Raw genomic sequence first — 16,900 nt, 5'->3', positions numbered from 1 at the left:
AAAAAAAAAAAAAAAAAAAAAAGTTTTACATTTGTTTTTATTTCTATAACCAATTCGAAGGAATTATTTAGACAACAGTTTTCAGTATTTATTAAGTTTATACTTCACCACTGCCATCTATATTTTCTTTCTATAGTTAAGTTTTATAATTGCCAATGGTGATAAAAAATTAAAATTTTAAATAAAACAAAGTTTTAGAAAGCTTGTGGTTACAGTACAAACAATATAAGAAACATGTTATGATGTCCATATTCCATAGTCAGTGAGAAAATACACTGAATTCATACCAAAAGAATTCACAAAAATGGTGATTTCATTACGTCCAATCTTTAAAAAGCAAAGAAATTCCCAAGAGTATCATTAATCTAAGGGATTTTAAGACATCTTCTACATAAAAATAGCCAATCGCTACCACCTAAATATCTACTACTAAGGCATCAATCATTTAGTAGTGTAGGAGAAAGATCATCAGTGCTGAACTACTAGATCTGTACATAAATCCAACATCTGTGACTTACTAGTGGCGTGATTGGGGAAGATCACTTAACTGCTCTTAGGTCTGATTTTCTTATTTGTAAACTGGTGCCAATGAAGCATCTTAGAAAGGATATTACAGGAAGATAATGTTGAAGGCATATATGTCAATGTATAGTCATCCATTAATCTAAGTGTCTGGCATAAGAGGAGCTCCCTAATTACAATGATTACTTTTACCCATTAAAATATACAAGAATGGATACTGATAATTCTCTCCATTAAGACGTTAGTGGAATTTTGTATATTAACAAGTTAAGAGCAATTTTTATTTTTAAAAAATCTGTTCAGACCTCATTCCATAATTAAGAGCCTTTCACAGCCTGGCAGTATCTAAGAAGCAGGGAACATCTGAGGATAGGAAATAGTTTCCAAAAGGAAACTTGGTAGACTCTATAAAGGGATCTGCAACCTGTCTTAGTAGTGATGGTAAGAAATGACAGCCCATCTCAAACAGCAGAGCCTAATTTGGAATGAAATTCTTACTTTGAATTCTTAGTTTGAATCGCCCATAAGAAATTATAAGTACTAAATTGACACATGATCATTTGTAAATTGATTTTCTGTGAATTAAAGAAATGGCTTTACCTTGTTCGATAGTTGTCTGTCCTTCCAGTTTCATGAAGACTTCATTCAGAGTTGACATGGAAATGTCATAACCTGTCACTCCCTGGCCACAACACTTATCCAGATCACTGAAAAGATCTAAGGCAAAAAATATGAATAGATACTTTGAAAACACACATCAAGAATTAAACCAAGTAAATTAGTATTTTTTAAAAGACAATACAAAATATTGTTAAGAAATTTATGTTTTTGGGGTATCACAGTAGTCAAAAGCAAAATTTCATTAGAATACTCTCCTTCTCTGAAATGACTAAGGAAGACCTCTTCCTCTATCCTCAGACTTCTCTGCAGAAATATGAACAATCAGAAAGACCATTATCTTCTCACCTCCACACTGCAAGCCCACATGTATCTGTACTTATATTCTGGGTCTTCTTTCTGTATGAGTCTTTCAATGGTTTCTCAATGCATTTAAAATAAAAATCAAAGTCAATAACACAGCCCCTGAGACTCCATAAGAGCCCATCTCCATCTATCTATACAACATTACCCACCCCCATTTGCCATTCTGCCCTCACTCATTTTCCTCCAGACATCCTCCTCTCCCCTCTACTTGGAGTGCTCTTAACCATTTTTTTCTTGTGGCCTCCAGTGACCACTCTACATAAACCTCAGTCAGACACCAGGCATCACTCTAACTTACCCGGCTTTGTTTATTATTTTAGTGTACAATTGCAGAAAATTTTTTTTTATTTTGTGTGTCTGCTTTTCCTTATCTAGTTAGATGTAGGCTCCATGAGAGTAGAGACACATATGTTTTATTTAATGCAGTATTTCTAGTCCCTAGAGCAGTGCCTTTCATATAATATTTCTCAATACACATTTATTGGGTAACTTTTCCATGGAGATACTTGGATGAGACTGCAGGATTTTAGGAGAAGACTTTTAGAAGCTACTTTCTACTTTGGGTGAGAAGATAGGCCAAGGACATTATTGAGAGGAACTAGGTGGATGAGACTATAGCAAACACTGTGTTTCCCTATGACCTGCACATGGCAGCAAAGGACCTAGGAGTCCCATGTCCTGAAACGGACATAAGCATGCTATTAGACTAGCAGAGTCTTGGATCTGTGTAAGGAGGCTGCCATGAGCCAAAATGTCAACACCAGAGACTTTGGCAAGGTAACATATTCCAGTGGTGGTACCAACATACAATTCCTTATTCTCCTTCTCTGACCAAAAAAGAAAGTGGACCAGTTGCACCTCACAGGGCCTTAGTCCAAGAACAAAATAACATGGCATAGTCCACTTGATCTGAGAAGAACGCTACCTTCTATGCTACTGCAAGGACATAGAGAGCTGCCATATTCGGAGGTGAAGCTAAAATCTGAATTCCTGAGTGTTTGCCTAATGAAACCGAATCATTCAAAAGAGCTTATTTAAGGTAGGCCTATAGGGAGTTACAACTTTAACAAACTAAATGTTTAAACAAAAGGGAAACTTTAAATCAGAAGAGACTGAAATTAAATTTCCTCATTTGTAAGATAGGGCAAATTATAGCACCCACCTCATAGAAAGAACAGTTGTGAGAACTAAATGGGTTGATATATATGAAACCATTAGAACAGTGCCTAACATGTAGAAAGCATTGCACAAAGAGTTAGTAATCTTTAGGACTGTTTATCAAACAAATTCTGAGTGGGTGCTGCCACCCAGTTGGCAGGGAACCCATGATTGAACACTTTTGTAGACTGTATAAGTTGTTTTCCTCTGCAACATAATCAATGCACAATTAAAATAGAGTAATCCTGCCTTATCCACAGTTTCATTTTCCACAGTTTCAATTACCCACCATCAACTGCTGTCTGAAAACTTAAAATGGAAAATTCCATAAAGAATTCATAAGTTTTCAGTTGTGTGTCATTGTAAGTGGTGTGACGAAATCCTTCGCCATCTCACTCCATCTTTCTTAGATTCAGCACGTGAATCATCCCCTGTCTCGCAGAACTATATTATACTCGCCTGTCACTTAGTAGCCCTCTGGGAAATCAGAGCAACTGGAATGGTATTATGGTTCAAGTCACCCCTATTTTACTTAATAATGGCCCCAAAGTGCAAGAGTAATGATGCTGGCAATTTGGATATGCCAAAGAAAAGCCGTAAAATGCTTCCTGTAAGTGAAAAGGTGAAATTTCTCAACACAGAAGAAAAAAAATCCTATGGTGATGCTAAGATCTATGGTGAGAGTGAATCTTCTGTCTGTGAAATTGTGAAGAAGGCAGAAGAAATTCATGCCACTTTTGCTGTCGCACCTCAAACTGCAAAAGTTGCAGCCACAGTGTATGGTAAGTGCTTAGTTAAGATGGAAAAGGCATTCAATGTGTAGGTGGAAGACATGAACAGAAATGTTTTCTGATTGATGGCAATTAGTTTGGTTCTATGCACAGTTTCAGGCATGAACCGGAGGTCATGGAACCATATATCCCCCATGAATAATGGGGGACTACCGTACAAAGAGAAAACTGTAGCAGAAACCTTTATGCCCCACCAACATCTCTTCTGCATTCCCCTGTAACAGTAAATGTGCTTATTAAAAACACCTGCCTGAGGTCCTTTTTCTGGACTTGGAAGTATTCTAAGCTCATGTTCAGAGTAAACCAGAAGGATGAGGACGTTAATGCTGTTGTAGGCATCCCTTAATCAACAATGGGGAGGAAACGGCGGGTAAGAACCATAGCTTACTCACCCCTCTGGTGACAAAATGCTGAGCCCACTTACTTCATTATTTCCCTCCAGTGGGCATTGAACCTCAACTGCCTACCACAGTAATCTCCTCCAGAATTCAGACATCCCTAGCTGTCTTCCCTTCCCTCTCTCCTGTCCCCATTATCTACTGGTGCTTCCAGAAAGCAACTACCCAATAAATTAATGGCACTCAATCTTTCATCTTGAGTTCTGCTTCTCAGGCAGCCAAACCTAAGACAAAGTCTAAATTCATTAGGCGAAGAAAATTATTATAATAATAAAGTGAACATTTTTTCCCAAATTTCATTTCATTGTAATCATACGTAAGTTACCTGGAAATGTAGTTGTCCTTTCCAATGGCAAAGTATATACAAGCTTTTTTTTGTTTTCTGTTTTTAATTTAGCATCGGGGATGTGATGAGTAATCAAGGATGTTATTTGTTCTGGATTACATATTTCATTCCTATACAAACTAATATTTAAAAGAAAAGATAAGTCATTTGCATTTTCTTTGCTGCTACCACAAAAGAAGAGCTTTTATTGAACTGTTGAGTCCTACTTTATTTGGCTTTATGGAACAACAAAATGAGTAAATAACAACATGATAGTAATCTATCAGTTTGAAAATCTTACAATCTATACATAGAAATGTATAAACTCAGAACAATTACAAATAAACAAACAAATATATAATGTAATTGAAGCTATATACATAGTTTTATATGTATAGTTACAGATAAACAGAGGAAGGTGAGAATGTTAGGAAGAAGAGGCTTCTTAGGGAAAATAATTTTTATGCCAGACCATACCATTAGCTAGTAGAGAAAATTTGGCCCACATGCATATTTTGTTAAGTTATAGGATTTTTATAAACAATTATTAGGCCAGATGTGGTGGCTCATGCCTGTAATCCCAGCACTTTGGGAGGCTGAGGTGGGTGGATCACAAGGTCAGGAGTTCAAGACCAGCCTGACCAACATGGCAAAACCTGGTCTTTACCAAAAATACAAAAATTAGCTGGGTATGGTGGTATGTGCCTGTAATCACAGCTACTCAGGAGGCTGAGGCAGGAGAATCCCTTGGCCTGGGAGGTGGAGGTTGCAGTGAGCCAAGATAGCACCACTGCACTCCAGCCTAGGCAACAAAGTGAGACTCTGTCTCAAAAAAAAAAAAATTATTTTAGCTTGGATATACACTGATATGGTTTGGCTGTGTCCCCACCCAAATGTCATTTTGAATTGTAGTTCCCATAATTCCCACATGTCATGGAAGGGACCTGGTGGGAGGTAATTGAATCACAGGGGTGGTTATCCTCATGTTGTTCTCGTGATAATGAGTTCTCACAAGATCTGATGGTTTTATAAGGGCCTTTTCCTTGCCTTCACTCTGCATTTCTCCTTGCTGCCACCATGTGAAGAAGGATGGGTTTGCTTTCCCTTCTGCCATGATTGTAAGTTTCCTGAGGCTTCCCCAGCCACACTGAACTGTGAGTCAATTAAACCTCTTTCCTTTATAAATTACCCAGTCTTGGGTATGTTTTCATTAGCAGCATGAGAACAAACTAATATATACACTTTCTTATTAGCCACAGTTATTGTTACTCTCTGCCCCTAGATTTTTCTCCTTGTTAATAATGGCTTCTGAAATTAGTTGCATTTTTGTCCTATGAAAGAATGAAAACATATTCCAGAATTTTCTGGATCAGTAGAGGAAAATGAGTGTGGGAAGAAGGTAGAGGTTTAGGCTGCACAGAACAGTGACTTGGAAAAGTGGCACATTAAGTAGTCCTGCTGTGAAAAGTCAGGTTTGTTTTATTATGTTGAAATGTTACCAATGATTAACATTGTAAAGACATAGGAGGAAGGAAAGTAGGAAAAGTATTCAGGAAACACTGATCAATCCAGTATGGTAGAAATGAAGCATGAGGCCAGTTCTCTTTCATAATTGTCCATCTTTTTCATATACCAGTATTGAAAACACATAAATCCAGTCTATTCCCAATGTCTTTACCTTAGGTGATATCCAAGACCCCACCTTCTTTTCAAAAAGATAGAAGAACCTGCACACTTCAGTCTCCCATTGGACATAATCACTTTTCTATCTGAATAAAAGAAATCAAATGAGAAAGGATATTGGGGGTCATTTCTTCCCTCTCTAGAAAAGAAAGATGAGGAGCCACACCTCAGAAGTGCAAAGGAGAAGTATTCAGTGGGGTGTAACTAAATCTAGTGTGCATTTTAACATTTGAAATACACATTAAAATCAATGCATTTAAAATGAACTCAGCCATAAAAAAGAATAAGGCCATGTCTTTTGCAGCAATGTGGATGGAACCAGAGTTCATTATCATAAGCGAAACAACACAGAAACAAAAAGTCAAATACAGCATGTTCTCATTTATAAGTGGGAGCTAAATAATGGCTACACATGGACATACACTGTGGAATAATAGATACTGAAGACTCAGAAGGGTGGAAGAGTCGGATGGGAATGGGGAATGAGAAATTATTTAATGGGTACAATGTACATTACCTGGTGATGAATACACTAAAAGCCCAGACATCGCCACTACCTAATATATCCATGTAACAAAACTGCACTTGTACTCATTAAATGTATACAAATAAGTTAAATTAAAAATAAAATAAGCTCATGAAGTCTATCTGCACCTTCCAATACCTCCAGGAAAGAAAAAACATAAATTACATGGTGTACTGTATACTCTGATGCTAAAGAATGAGTGGCTATTTTTCAACTAAATTTATATAAAAGAAGATTTGAATGTTTAAAGTAATTGATAGCTGATCTTAAAAGAAAAGGCAATCAGAATTTTTTATTAGCAGTCACAACCTACCAAACGTACAACCAGAAAGGAATTCCACAGTGGAACTAGCCTCCTGTTATCCTCCTGACTGCTATGGAATGTAGAAACATCACTGTAATGAGAACAGGGCTTTTTCCCTGGGCTTAGACCTTGCTTCTAAATCCCCCAATTGCATCATGGTGAAACTAAGATAAAACCAACAATTACCAGCCAGGATGTCAGCCTCATCCATGGACTGGGTACTGAAAAGGATCACACGATTTGCTCTACGCTCTCTCAGGAGGCTCCACACTTGATCTCTGGAAAAGGGATCCAATCCAGTAGTTGGTTCATCTAAAAGCAAAACCTACAGAGAATGAAGATAGATAAAATATGTCTTTCATATTAACTGTATCCAGATGATAGCATGAAAAAGAGTAAACAACATAAAATAATAATAACCAGCCATTTTCCTCCGATATACTTCTATTTATAGTTTAACATATCAGGTTCTCTCTTGACATATTACAATGAAAGCTCTGCCACTTTTAGTGGTAAAAGAACTTGACGTGTTACAGACATTCAACTTGCTTCCTTCCTCATGCATAATCTCACTTACTTGAGGATCTCCTAAAATGGCAATCCCAAAAGTCAGCTTTCTTTTCTGTCCTTCACTTAAATTTTTAGCAAGGCTATCTTGAATGTTTTGCATGTCCAATTCCAATAATATTCGTTGTACCTATATGAGAAAATTCACAACTTTTAAAATCCAACATGATTCATATTATGCGATTTTAACTGCTCATTAAAGCAGCACATATTTATTATAGGACATCTTTGCCTAAATTTTATTCATAACAGGGCAGATAAATCATTGAAGAGAATTCTGTGGTCATTATTTAACTTGGTAAGTGGTTGGCAGATCAGTTAATCCAAGCATGCCCTCCTACCTCTTGTTGCACTTCCTGTGGAGGAATCCCTTTTATTTTAGCAAACAGGCTGAGGTTTTCCTTCACAGTGAGTGTGTCAAATTGAACATTTAATTGAGGACAGACACCAGTTATCTTTCTGATTTCCTCCAAGTCTTGCATTTCAGAAAGATTTTTATTATAGATCATAACGGATCCTAAGAATAGAAGTTAAAAATAAAATTGGCAGATACATTTTATTAATATTCATAGATCTCATTTAAGAAAAAATTGGCATATATTCACAAATGTCTAAAATGATTGGTGAACAACTACTAAGTATTCTTGACATAAACACATGCTTATAGAACTGCACATTTCCCTTTAAATGTCATATAATGGAATAAAGATAATTTTTATAAAAATTACAGAAATATAAAGTATATTCAGAATTATGTAGCTCTTGGAAACAACTTTAGATAGACATTATTTCTCTTAAGCCATCAAATTTAAAATTTAAAATGAGAAGCATACACTTGACTTCATTCTATATTATATGACATCTTGCCTTTGAGAAATTTCTTTTTACTCACCTTCTGTTGGAACAGACAACCCATTAAGAATATTTAGCAGTGAAGATTTGCCAGCTCCATCATGACCCAGAATGGCTGTGATTTGACTTTCATATATGTCAAAGTGCAAGCCTATTTTTAGAACAAATTATTAACATTATAAATAGAAAGGGCATTAGACAGGTCTGGTCCCAACATAGAACAAGGCTATTTAGTTTAGTGGTGTGTTTCTTAGCATTTCAAAACTTTAAAATACACAATGTTCAATATTTTCCTAATTGCCAAAATAATACACGTTAGAACTATAATAATTAAAAAAATATGTTACTCGTATAGGATATAGTGACCAATGGAACAGAGTAGAAGTCTAATATGGGCCAAAGTGAATATAAAAATAAAGATTAATAAAATTACCTTTCAAATGTATTAAAAAGATGGTGTATTTAATAAATAATATTGGGACAACTAAAGAAATACACTAACAAATTTTATGTTTGTAATTTTTTTTTTTTTTTGAGACAAGATCTTGCTCTGCCACCTAGACTGGAGTGCAGTGGAGCGATCACAGCTCACTGCATCCTCAATCTCCCAAGCTTAAGAAACTCTCCCACCTCAGCCCCCTGTAGCTGAAACTACAGGCCCACGCCACCACACTTAGCTAATTTCTGTATTTTCAGTAGAGACAGTGTTTCATCATGTTGCCCAGGCTGGTCTCCAACTCCTGAGTTCAAGCAATCCACCCACTTTGGGATTTACAGGTGTGAGCCACCATGCCTGATCTGTTAATTTTTAAATGGAAAGTATACAGTGTTTTCCAGAGTAAGAGGGAAGTGATACTGGCTGTTGGGACTGACCCATAGTAACTGGAAAAATGAAATAGAAGCCTCAGTTTCTTCATCCGCAAAGTGAGAGATATATTAATATGTCTTTCACAGGCCTAAATGTAAAATGGTACATGTAAATCACTTAGCGTAATTCCCAGCACACACCAAGTCCTCAATGAAATCTAAATGTTTGCTGCTATTATTGTCATTGTCATTATTATTCATTATGTATTGCTATGGGCGTATAAATTTTTATAATTTTAGAGGGAAATAATTTGAAATATGAATCAAGAATCTTGAAAGTATGTTTCGTTTGAATAATTCTGCTTCTAGAAATTCATATTCAAGAAACAATTTGCGATATTTACAAAGATTGAACAAGGCTGTTCATTCTAGTATTTTTTATTACACTAAAAATTGGAAACAAACCGAATCCCATACATTGGTGTGTTAATAAGTTAATCATGGTATCCATATAATGGAATACTATTTTGCTTCCGAAAAATAGGCCATAGATAAGAGACTTCAAAAGTGTGTCCCAAAGGTGTTGCAGATGTGCTCCAGGGACTAACTCCATGAGGAAGGAAGACGAGGCTGAGGGAATGCAAATTCTTCCCTGATTTCCCAAAGAGCACCTACACTTGGTTTGAATTCATATTCATGTTTTTAATGTATTGATGTCCAATGCTTTTAATTTTTTTAAGGTGTTGCTATTTTTAAGATGAACAAAATTCTTAAAGAAGTTTTTTGTGAGACAAAAAGAATTTCATGGCTTGATGAGTACAAAAGTAGTTCAAAATATGCTCTAAAACTTTAAGTAATCAATTTAAAATTACTTCAATCTATCCTGAGCTAAAAATTAAAGAAAGAAATCACAGATCTAGATGGTATTTGATGAGAGAAACCTAGAGAGAGAATAAAGTTGCTCAAAGGTCTAATCTTAAAGCAACAAATAAGACTGAATTAAAGGATGCTGCATTTATTAGAAAATACATGCAATATAAACTCAATGGTGGGAGAAGTCGCCACTTCTGGAAGGTTCATGGCTCTTCTTTTTCAGCTTTTAAGGCTTTTGTCTCTCATAAAAATCATGTTTATTTCCCCTAAAAATTATTTTCAATAAAAGTAAATTGTCCTCCATGAAATATTGCTACTCACTTTGATGTTTGCTTAAATGTCCATTATAGAAACTGTATCTGTTTGAATATTTTGTATCAAAATGTGTTTTTTCATTTCAAATTATAAATTACATTTGTTATAGGATATTGACTTGTGAAATTTAATTCATAGTCAATGGTTTTACTCATCTTGCTTTAGTTAACCTCACCAGTACATATAAACTGTGTAAATTCAGTGGCTAGTATAAAACCTTTATCAGATTTAAGTCTAGATGGTCTTTCCTCACAGTGACAATATGTAAAATATTGTTCATAGTAGATTAATTTTTAAAAACAAAGTGAAATTGCATCCTTCATTGTATGATACCATTTTTGTAAATTAATAGATCCATGAAATATCTGGAAGAATTTTACAGCATATTCTTAATCATGATTAATGTCCAGGTGATAGTATTAGGTCATTTGTATTCTTTTTTCTTTTGCTTATCTATGTATTTCAAATTTTTTCACATTGAATTGTTTCCCGTTTTTTGTAATAAAGAAGTCAGTGAAAGAATGAAATGTGTAAATGTTTTTCTTTACCTTTCAATGCTTCCACTTTTCCAGACTTTCCTTTATATTCTTTCTTAACATTTCTGATTCTGAAATAACAGAAAGGGTGCTTATTTAGCCAACACAGATGTGAAAATATCATAGGCCATTAATAGCCCTAGTCATAGTGATATCTGCAGCCAACCACTTTATGTGAAATAAAGGATGGCATAAAGTCTATTGAGAAAGAAAAAGACCTATTTTTGATTAATCATTTCCCCTGAGAAAGAAAATAAAGGAGTCTCTCTCAAAAGTTACAATTAAACTACTAGTATTTTGCCTAGAAGAGTAGAATGCTGTGTAATTATCCTCACTTTCTTCCTCTAGCTTTAGAATAGCTAGTTCTTCTCCCTGTTCAAGATCAGCTCATTTACCAGGGTTCTTGAATTGGCATCCTGCAGCCTTTCCAAGTCTTGCTTATTTATTTATTAGTCAGATACTCTGTTACCTGCATCTTTTATAGTGTCCTCTCTAATAGCTCCTCTTTGAGCTCCCTTCAGCTTTAACACAATTTAATTTCTCTCTCCCTGTATTTTTACAAAACTCTCAAAATAAACTTGTCTTTGTAAACTTGCCATTTTCACTTCCTGACCTTTAATTCCTCTTTAAATGCACTCTGATTTCTGAACTCACCACTCCAGTAAACCACTTCATAATGAAATCATTAGTGACCTCCTAATTATAAAATACAATAAATACTTTTCCACTCTTACATATTGGATTTTAAGTCACTGTTGATGACTTTCTCTTTGTTAGTGGTGTCTGTATTCCAGACTTACTTGCTTTGCTTCCTGCTTTTCTAAATGTTCCTTCTCTGTTTCCTAATAAAGTCCTCTTCTTTCATCAGACACATCATCTTGGTGTTCCACAGGGTTCTTCATGTATATGATGGATCTTCTCAGTTGAGACTCTCTCCAGAAGTTTTCTCATTCGATTTTTTGTTTTAGCATCAACCTAATGTTGACCCTACCCTTTTCATTGATCTTTAGACTCATACATCTAATGGTTTGCTAGATAGTCTCTTTCTCTTTCTCTTTTTCTTTTCTCTCTCTCTCTCTCTGTTAACATAGACACACACACACACACACACACACACACACACACACACACACACACTGCTGTTAATCAGTGGTTATCTGTGGTGAATACACATTAGAATTCCAAAGGGAACTGATGCCTGCAAACAACCCTCAGAGATTCATATTAGATTAATATTAATTACTTCTCTGCAGATTTCACACACAAAAAAGATTGACATTAATTGACCTGGGGTGATGACCTTTTCTTAGCAGTGAAGGCTGAGGATTGGGATATTTTAAATGTTCTTCCAAATGAGTCTAATGTAAAGCCAGGTTTGATAATTAACTGCTCTAAAACTGCACATCCTTTGCCCACTTTTTGACGGGGTTGTTTTTTTCTTGTAAATTTGTTTAAGTTCTTTGTAGATTCTGGATATTAGCCCTTTGTCAGATGGGTAGATTGTAAAAATTTTTTGCCCATTCTGTTGGTTGCTGGTTCACTCTAATGATAGTTTCTTTTGTTGTGTAGAAGCTCTTAAGTTTAATTAGATCTCATTTGTCTATTTTTGCTTTTGTTGCCATTGCTTTTATTGCCATTGCCTAGGTTTTCTTCTAGGGTTTTTATGGTGTTAGGTCTTACATTTAAATCTTTAATCCACCTGAAGTTAATTTTTGTATAAGGTGTAAGGAATGGGTCCAGTTTCAGCAATCTCATTACTGGGTATATACACAAACGATTATAAATCTTTCTATTATAAAGACACATGCACATGTAGGTCCACTCAGAACCGCGCAGCTTCATGGAAACAGAAGAACTGGCTCTTGAATGTTGACTGGATAAACAATGAAATGAAGGCAGAAATAATGATGTTCTTCGAAACCAACGAGAACGAAGACAAAACATACCAGAATCTCAGGGACACATTTAAAGTTATCTCTAGAGGAAAATATATAGCAATAAATGCCCACATGAGAAGCAAGGAGAGATCTAAAATCGACACCCTATCATCAAAATTGAAAAAGCTAGGGGAGCAAGATCAAAAAACCTCAAAATCTAGCAGAAGACAAGAAATAACTAAGATCAGAGCAGAACTGAAGGGGATAGAGACACAAAACCCCTTTAAAAAATCAATAAATCCAGGAGCTGGTTTTTCGAAAAGATAAACAAAATAGACCACTAGCCAGATTAATAAAAAAGAAAAGAGAGAATTATCAAATAAATGCAATAAAAAACGATAAAGGGGATATCACCATGGATTCCATAGAAATACAAACCATCATCAGACTAGTAAACCTGGAAGAAATGGATAAATGCCTGGACACTTGCATCCTCCCAAGACTAGATCAGGAAGAACTTGAAATCCTGAATAGACCAATAACAAGGTCTGAAGTTGAGGCAGCAATTAAGAGCCTACCACCCAAAAAAAGCCCAGGTCCAGATGGGTTCACAGCCAAATTCTAAAAGACATACAAAGAGGAGCTGGTACCATTCCTAATGAAACTATTCCAAACAATCCAAAAAGAGGGAATCCTTCCCAAATCATTTTATGACACCAACATCATCTTGATACCAAAACCCAGCAGAGACTCAGCAAGAAAAGAAAACTTCAGGCCAATATCCATGATGAACATAGATGCAAAAATCTTCAATACAATACTGGCAAACTGATTGTACAGCACATCAAAAAGCTTATCCACCATGATCAAGTGGGATTCATCATGGGGATGCAAGCCTGGTTCAACATATGCAAGTCTATAAACATAATTCACCACATAAACAGAACCAAAGACAAAAACTGCATGATTATCTCAATTGATGCAAAGAAGGCCTTTGACAAATTCAACAGACCTTTATCCTAAAAACAATCAATAAATTAGGTATTGAAGGAACGCATCTCAAAATAATAAAAGCTATATATGACAAACCAACAGCCAATATCATACTGAATGGGCAAAAACTGGGAGTATTCCCTTTGAAATCTGGCACTAGACAAGGATGCCCTCTCTCACCACTCTTATTCAATATAGTATTAGAAGTTCTAGCCAGAGCAATCAGGCAAGAAAAAGAAATAAAGGGTATTCAAATAGGAAATGAGGAAGTCAAATTGTCTCTATTTGCAGACGACATGATTGTATATCTAGAAGGCCCCATCGTCTCAGCCCAAAATCTCCTGAAACTGATAAGCAACTTCAGCAAAGTATCAGGATACAAAATTAATGTGCAAAATCAGAAGCATTCCTATACACCAATAACAGACTTAAAGAGAGCCAAATCAATGATGAACTGCCATTCACAATTGCTACAAAAAGAATAAAATATCTAGGAATACAACTAACAAGGAATGTAAAGGACCTCTTCAAGGAGAACTAAAAACCACTACTCATGGAAATAAGAGAGGACACAAACACATGGAGAAACATTCCATGCTCATGGTTAGGAAGAATCAATATCGTGAAAATGGCCATACTGCCCAAAGTAATTTACAGATTCAATGCTATCCCCATCAAGCTACCTATGACCCTCTTCACAGAACTGGAAAAAAACACTTTAAACTTCATATGGAACCAAAAGACAGCCTGCATAGCCAAGTCAATTCTAAGCAAAAAGAACAAAGCTGGAGGAATCATGTTACCTGACTTTAAACTATACTACAAGGCTACAGTATCAAAACAGCATGGTACTGGTACCAAAACAGACATATTGACCCAAGAAAAAGAACAGAGGCCTCAGAGGCAACGCAACATATCTACAACCATCCGATCTTTGACAAACCTGACAAAAACAAGCAATGGGGAAAGGATTCCCTGTTTAATAAATGGTGTTGGGAAAACTGGCTAGCCATGTGCAGAAAGCAGAAACTGGACCCCTTCCTGACACCTTACACTCAAATTAACTCCAGATGGATTAAAGACTTAAACATAAGACCTAACACCATAAAAACCCTAGAAGAAAATCTAGGCAAAATCATTCAGGACATAGGCGTGGGCAAGGACTTCATGACCAACACACCAAAAGCATTGGCAACAAAAGCCAAAATAGACAAATGGAACCTAATCAAGCTGCACAGCAAAAGAAACAGTCATTAGAGTGAATCAGCAACCAACAGAATGGAAAACAATTTTTACAGTCTACGCATCTGACAAAGGGCTGATACCCAGAATCTACAAAGAACTAAAAGAGATTTGCAAGAAAAAAACAAACAAGCCCATTCAAAAGTGGGCAAAGGATATGAACGGGCACTTTACAAAAGAAGACATACATGAGGCCAACAAACATATGAAAAAATGCTCTTCATCACTGATTTATCATTAGAGAAATGCAAATCAAAACTACATTGAGATGCCCTCTCACTCCAGTTAGAATGGTTATCATTAAAAAATCTGGAGACAACAGATGCTGGAGAGAATGTGGAGAAATAGGAACACTTTTACACTGTTGGTGGGAGTGAAAATTAGTTCAACCATTGTGGAAGACAGTGTGGCGATTCCTCAAGGACCTAGAAATAGAAATTCCATTTGACCCAGCAACCCCATTACTGGATATATATCCAAGGATTATAAATCGTTCTACTATAAGGACACATGCACACAAATGTGCATTGCAGCACTGTTTACAATAGCAAAGACCTGGAGCCAACCCAAGTTCCCATCGATGATAGACTGGATAGGGAAAATGCAGCACATGGACACCATGGAATATTATGCAGCCATCAAAAACGATGAGTTTATGTCCTTTGTAGGGACATGGATCAACCTGGAAACCATCATTCTCAGCAAACTGACACAAGAACAGAAAATCAAGCACTGCATGTTCTCACTCATAGGTGGGTGTTGAACAATGAGAACACATGGACACAGGGAGGGGAGTATCACACACTGGGGTCTGTTGGGGGGAAATAGGGGAGGGACAGTGGGGGATGGGGACTTGGGGAGAGATACCATGGGGAGAAATGCCAGATATAGGTGATGTGGAGGAAGGCAGCAAATCACGCTGCCATGTGTGTACCTATGCAACAATCTTACATGTTCTTCACATGTATCCTAAAACCTAAAATGCAAAAAATAATAATAATTTTTTAAAAAAGGAAATACATGTTCTCTTCTTTGATTTCCCTAAATTAGGGTAGTTAAGACTCCTATTGTTTTATAACAGTTAATATCTCTATCCCTACATTTATCAGATTGAATTTCATGTACCTATTTATCTTCTTTCCTAGGCTGTGTGCTCCTTGAAAGACAGTTTATTGTTCATCTTTGTAGCCCTAAAGATTAGTAAAGAACCCAGCAAATGCAACAATATGTTTATTGAATGACTGAATTGATTAAGCAAAGTTAAAAGGTGATGAGTATGACCAGGTATTTTTATTTCAGCATTTCTTTGTAAAATAGAACGGCTGTTGAAGTGAAACTTTAATGTTTTATTTTAATAAAGAAAATTCCATTTAGGAGGAGCTGGCATTTCCAGACTTTAGATATGAAATCAGTCATTTATATTTGGGGCAGACATCCTACCTGTGTTCTGGGAATATTGCCTGAATGGTCTATAGCTATAAGAATGTACATACATGTACACAATTGCCCCCAGAGAGAACGTGACTTAGGGATTATGAATGAGGAAAAGCCAGTTGTGAATTTAAAAAATGTATATTTTGACAAATCCAGAATCATGATCTGGTTAGAATTCTATAAACTTTCATCCATATCCCTGATACATAGAGCTTAAAGGTTTCATATCCTGTAAGCTCTATGTATCTTAAGGGAAGACTTCCTTTGTATATAAAGCATTTGTACAAAAAGGGGATGAGTTCATTTTTATATAAAGCTGAGATCACCTAGGAAGAAAGAAATCAATACCTTAGTGCCTTTTATATCCATACAAAACAGAATTCACAGGTTGGAATTGATTGAAAAATATTTGACATTGTCTACAGGTGGGGATGGGCAATGATGCTACTAAGAAACAAACACTGTGAAGAAGAAAGAGATAAAACTTGTGGAATGGAAACTGCATCTACCGTTGGGTGGTCGAAAGGTAGTCTTAGACTGCTTTGCAGCCCCAGACCTGCTTTAACAGTGAGTGAATATGTACCACCTTGTCACTAAAGAGCTACAATATTGGATGCCTAAGCCTACTTTCCTGCTTTGGTGTGGATATGGGGTGAGGTACCCCACCACGGAGCCAAAAGCTTTAGTGAGTAGGCCTTGCATCAAATGACTTT

The 16,900-nt window shown here is 36.1% G+C and overlaps 1 protein-coding gene across 4 annotated transcripts in view; it reads right to left on the bottom strand.

Moving 5' to 3' along the window:
* Positions 1 to 16,900, bottom strand: part of ABCA6 (ATP binding cassette subfamily A member 6) — a 63,007-nt gene that overhangs the window by 26,488 nt on the left and 19,619 nt on the right. For all 4 annotated transcript variants that reach the window (XM_032241891.1, XM_032241892.1, XM_032241890.1 and 1 more), the window contains exons 11-18: positions 10,654 to 10,712; positions 8,151 to 8,261; positions 7,600 to 7,775; positions 7,269 to 7,388; positions 6,878 to 7,016; positions 5,857 to 5,947; positions 4,179 to 4,318; positions 1,123 to 1,239 (exon numbers count right to left, since the gene is read on the bottom strand). In XM_032241891.1, the coding sequence (XP_032097782.1) occupies positions 1,123 to 1,239; positions 4,179 to 4,318; positions 5,857 to 5,947; positions 6,878 to 7,016; positions 7,269 to 7,388; positions 7,600 to 7,775; positions 8,151 to 8,261; positions 10,654 to 10,712 (953 nt within the window). The remainder of the gene's footprint in view (positions 1 to 1,122; positions 1,240 to 4,178; positions 4,319 to 5,856; positions 5,948 to 6,877; positions 7,017 to 7,268; positions 7,389 to 7,599; positions 7,776 to 8,150; positions 8,262 to 10,653; positions 10,713 to 16,900) is intronic.

The sequence above is a fragment of the Sapajus apella genome, unplaced genomic scaffold, assembly GCF_009761245.1.
Source record: "Sapajus apella isolate SASKATOON/1434 unplaced genomic scaffold, GSC_monkey_1.0 scaffold48, whole genome shotgun sequence".
NCBI classification, from domain to species: domain Eukaryota; kingdom Metazoa; phylum Chordata; class Mammalia; order Primates; family Cebidae; genus Sapajus; species Sapajus apella.
Note: the sequence above shows the minus strand (reverse complement) of the source record. Positions and strands in the feature narration are given on the sequence as shown.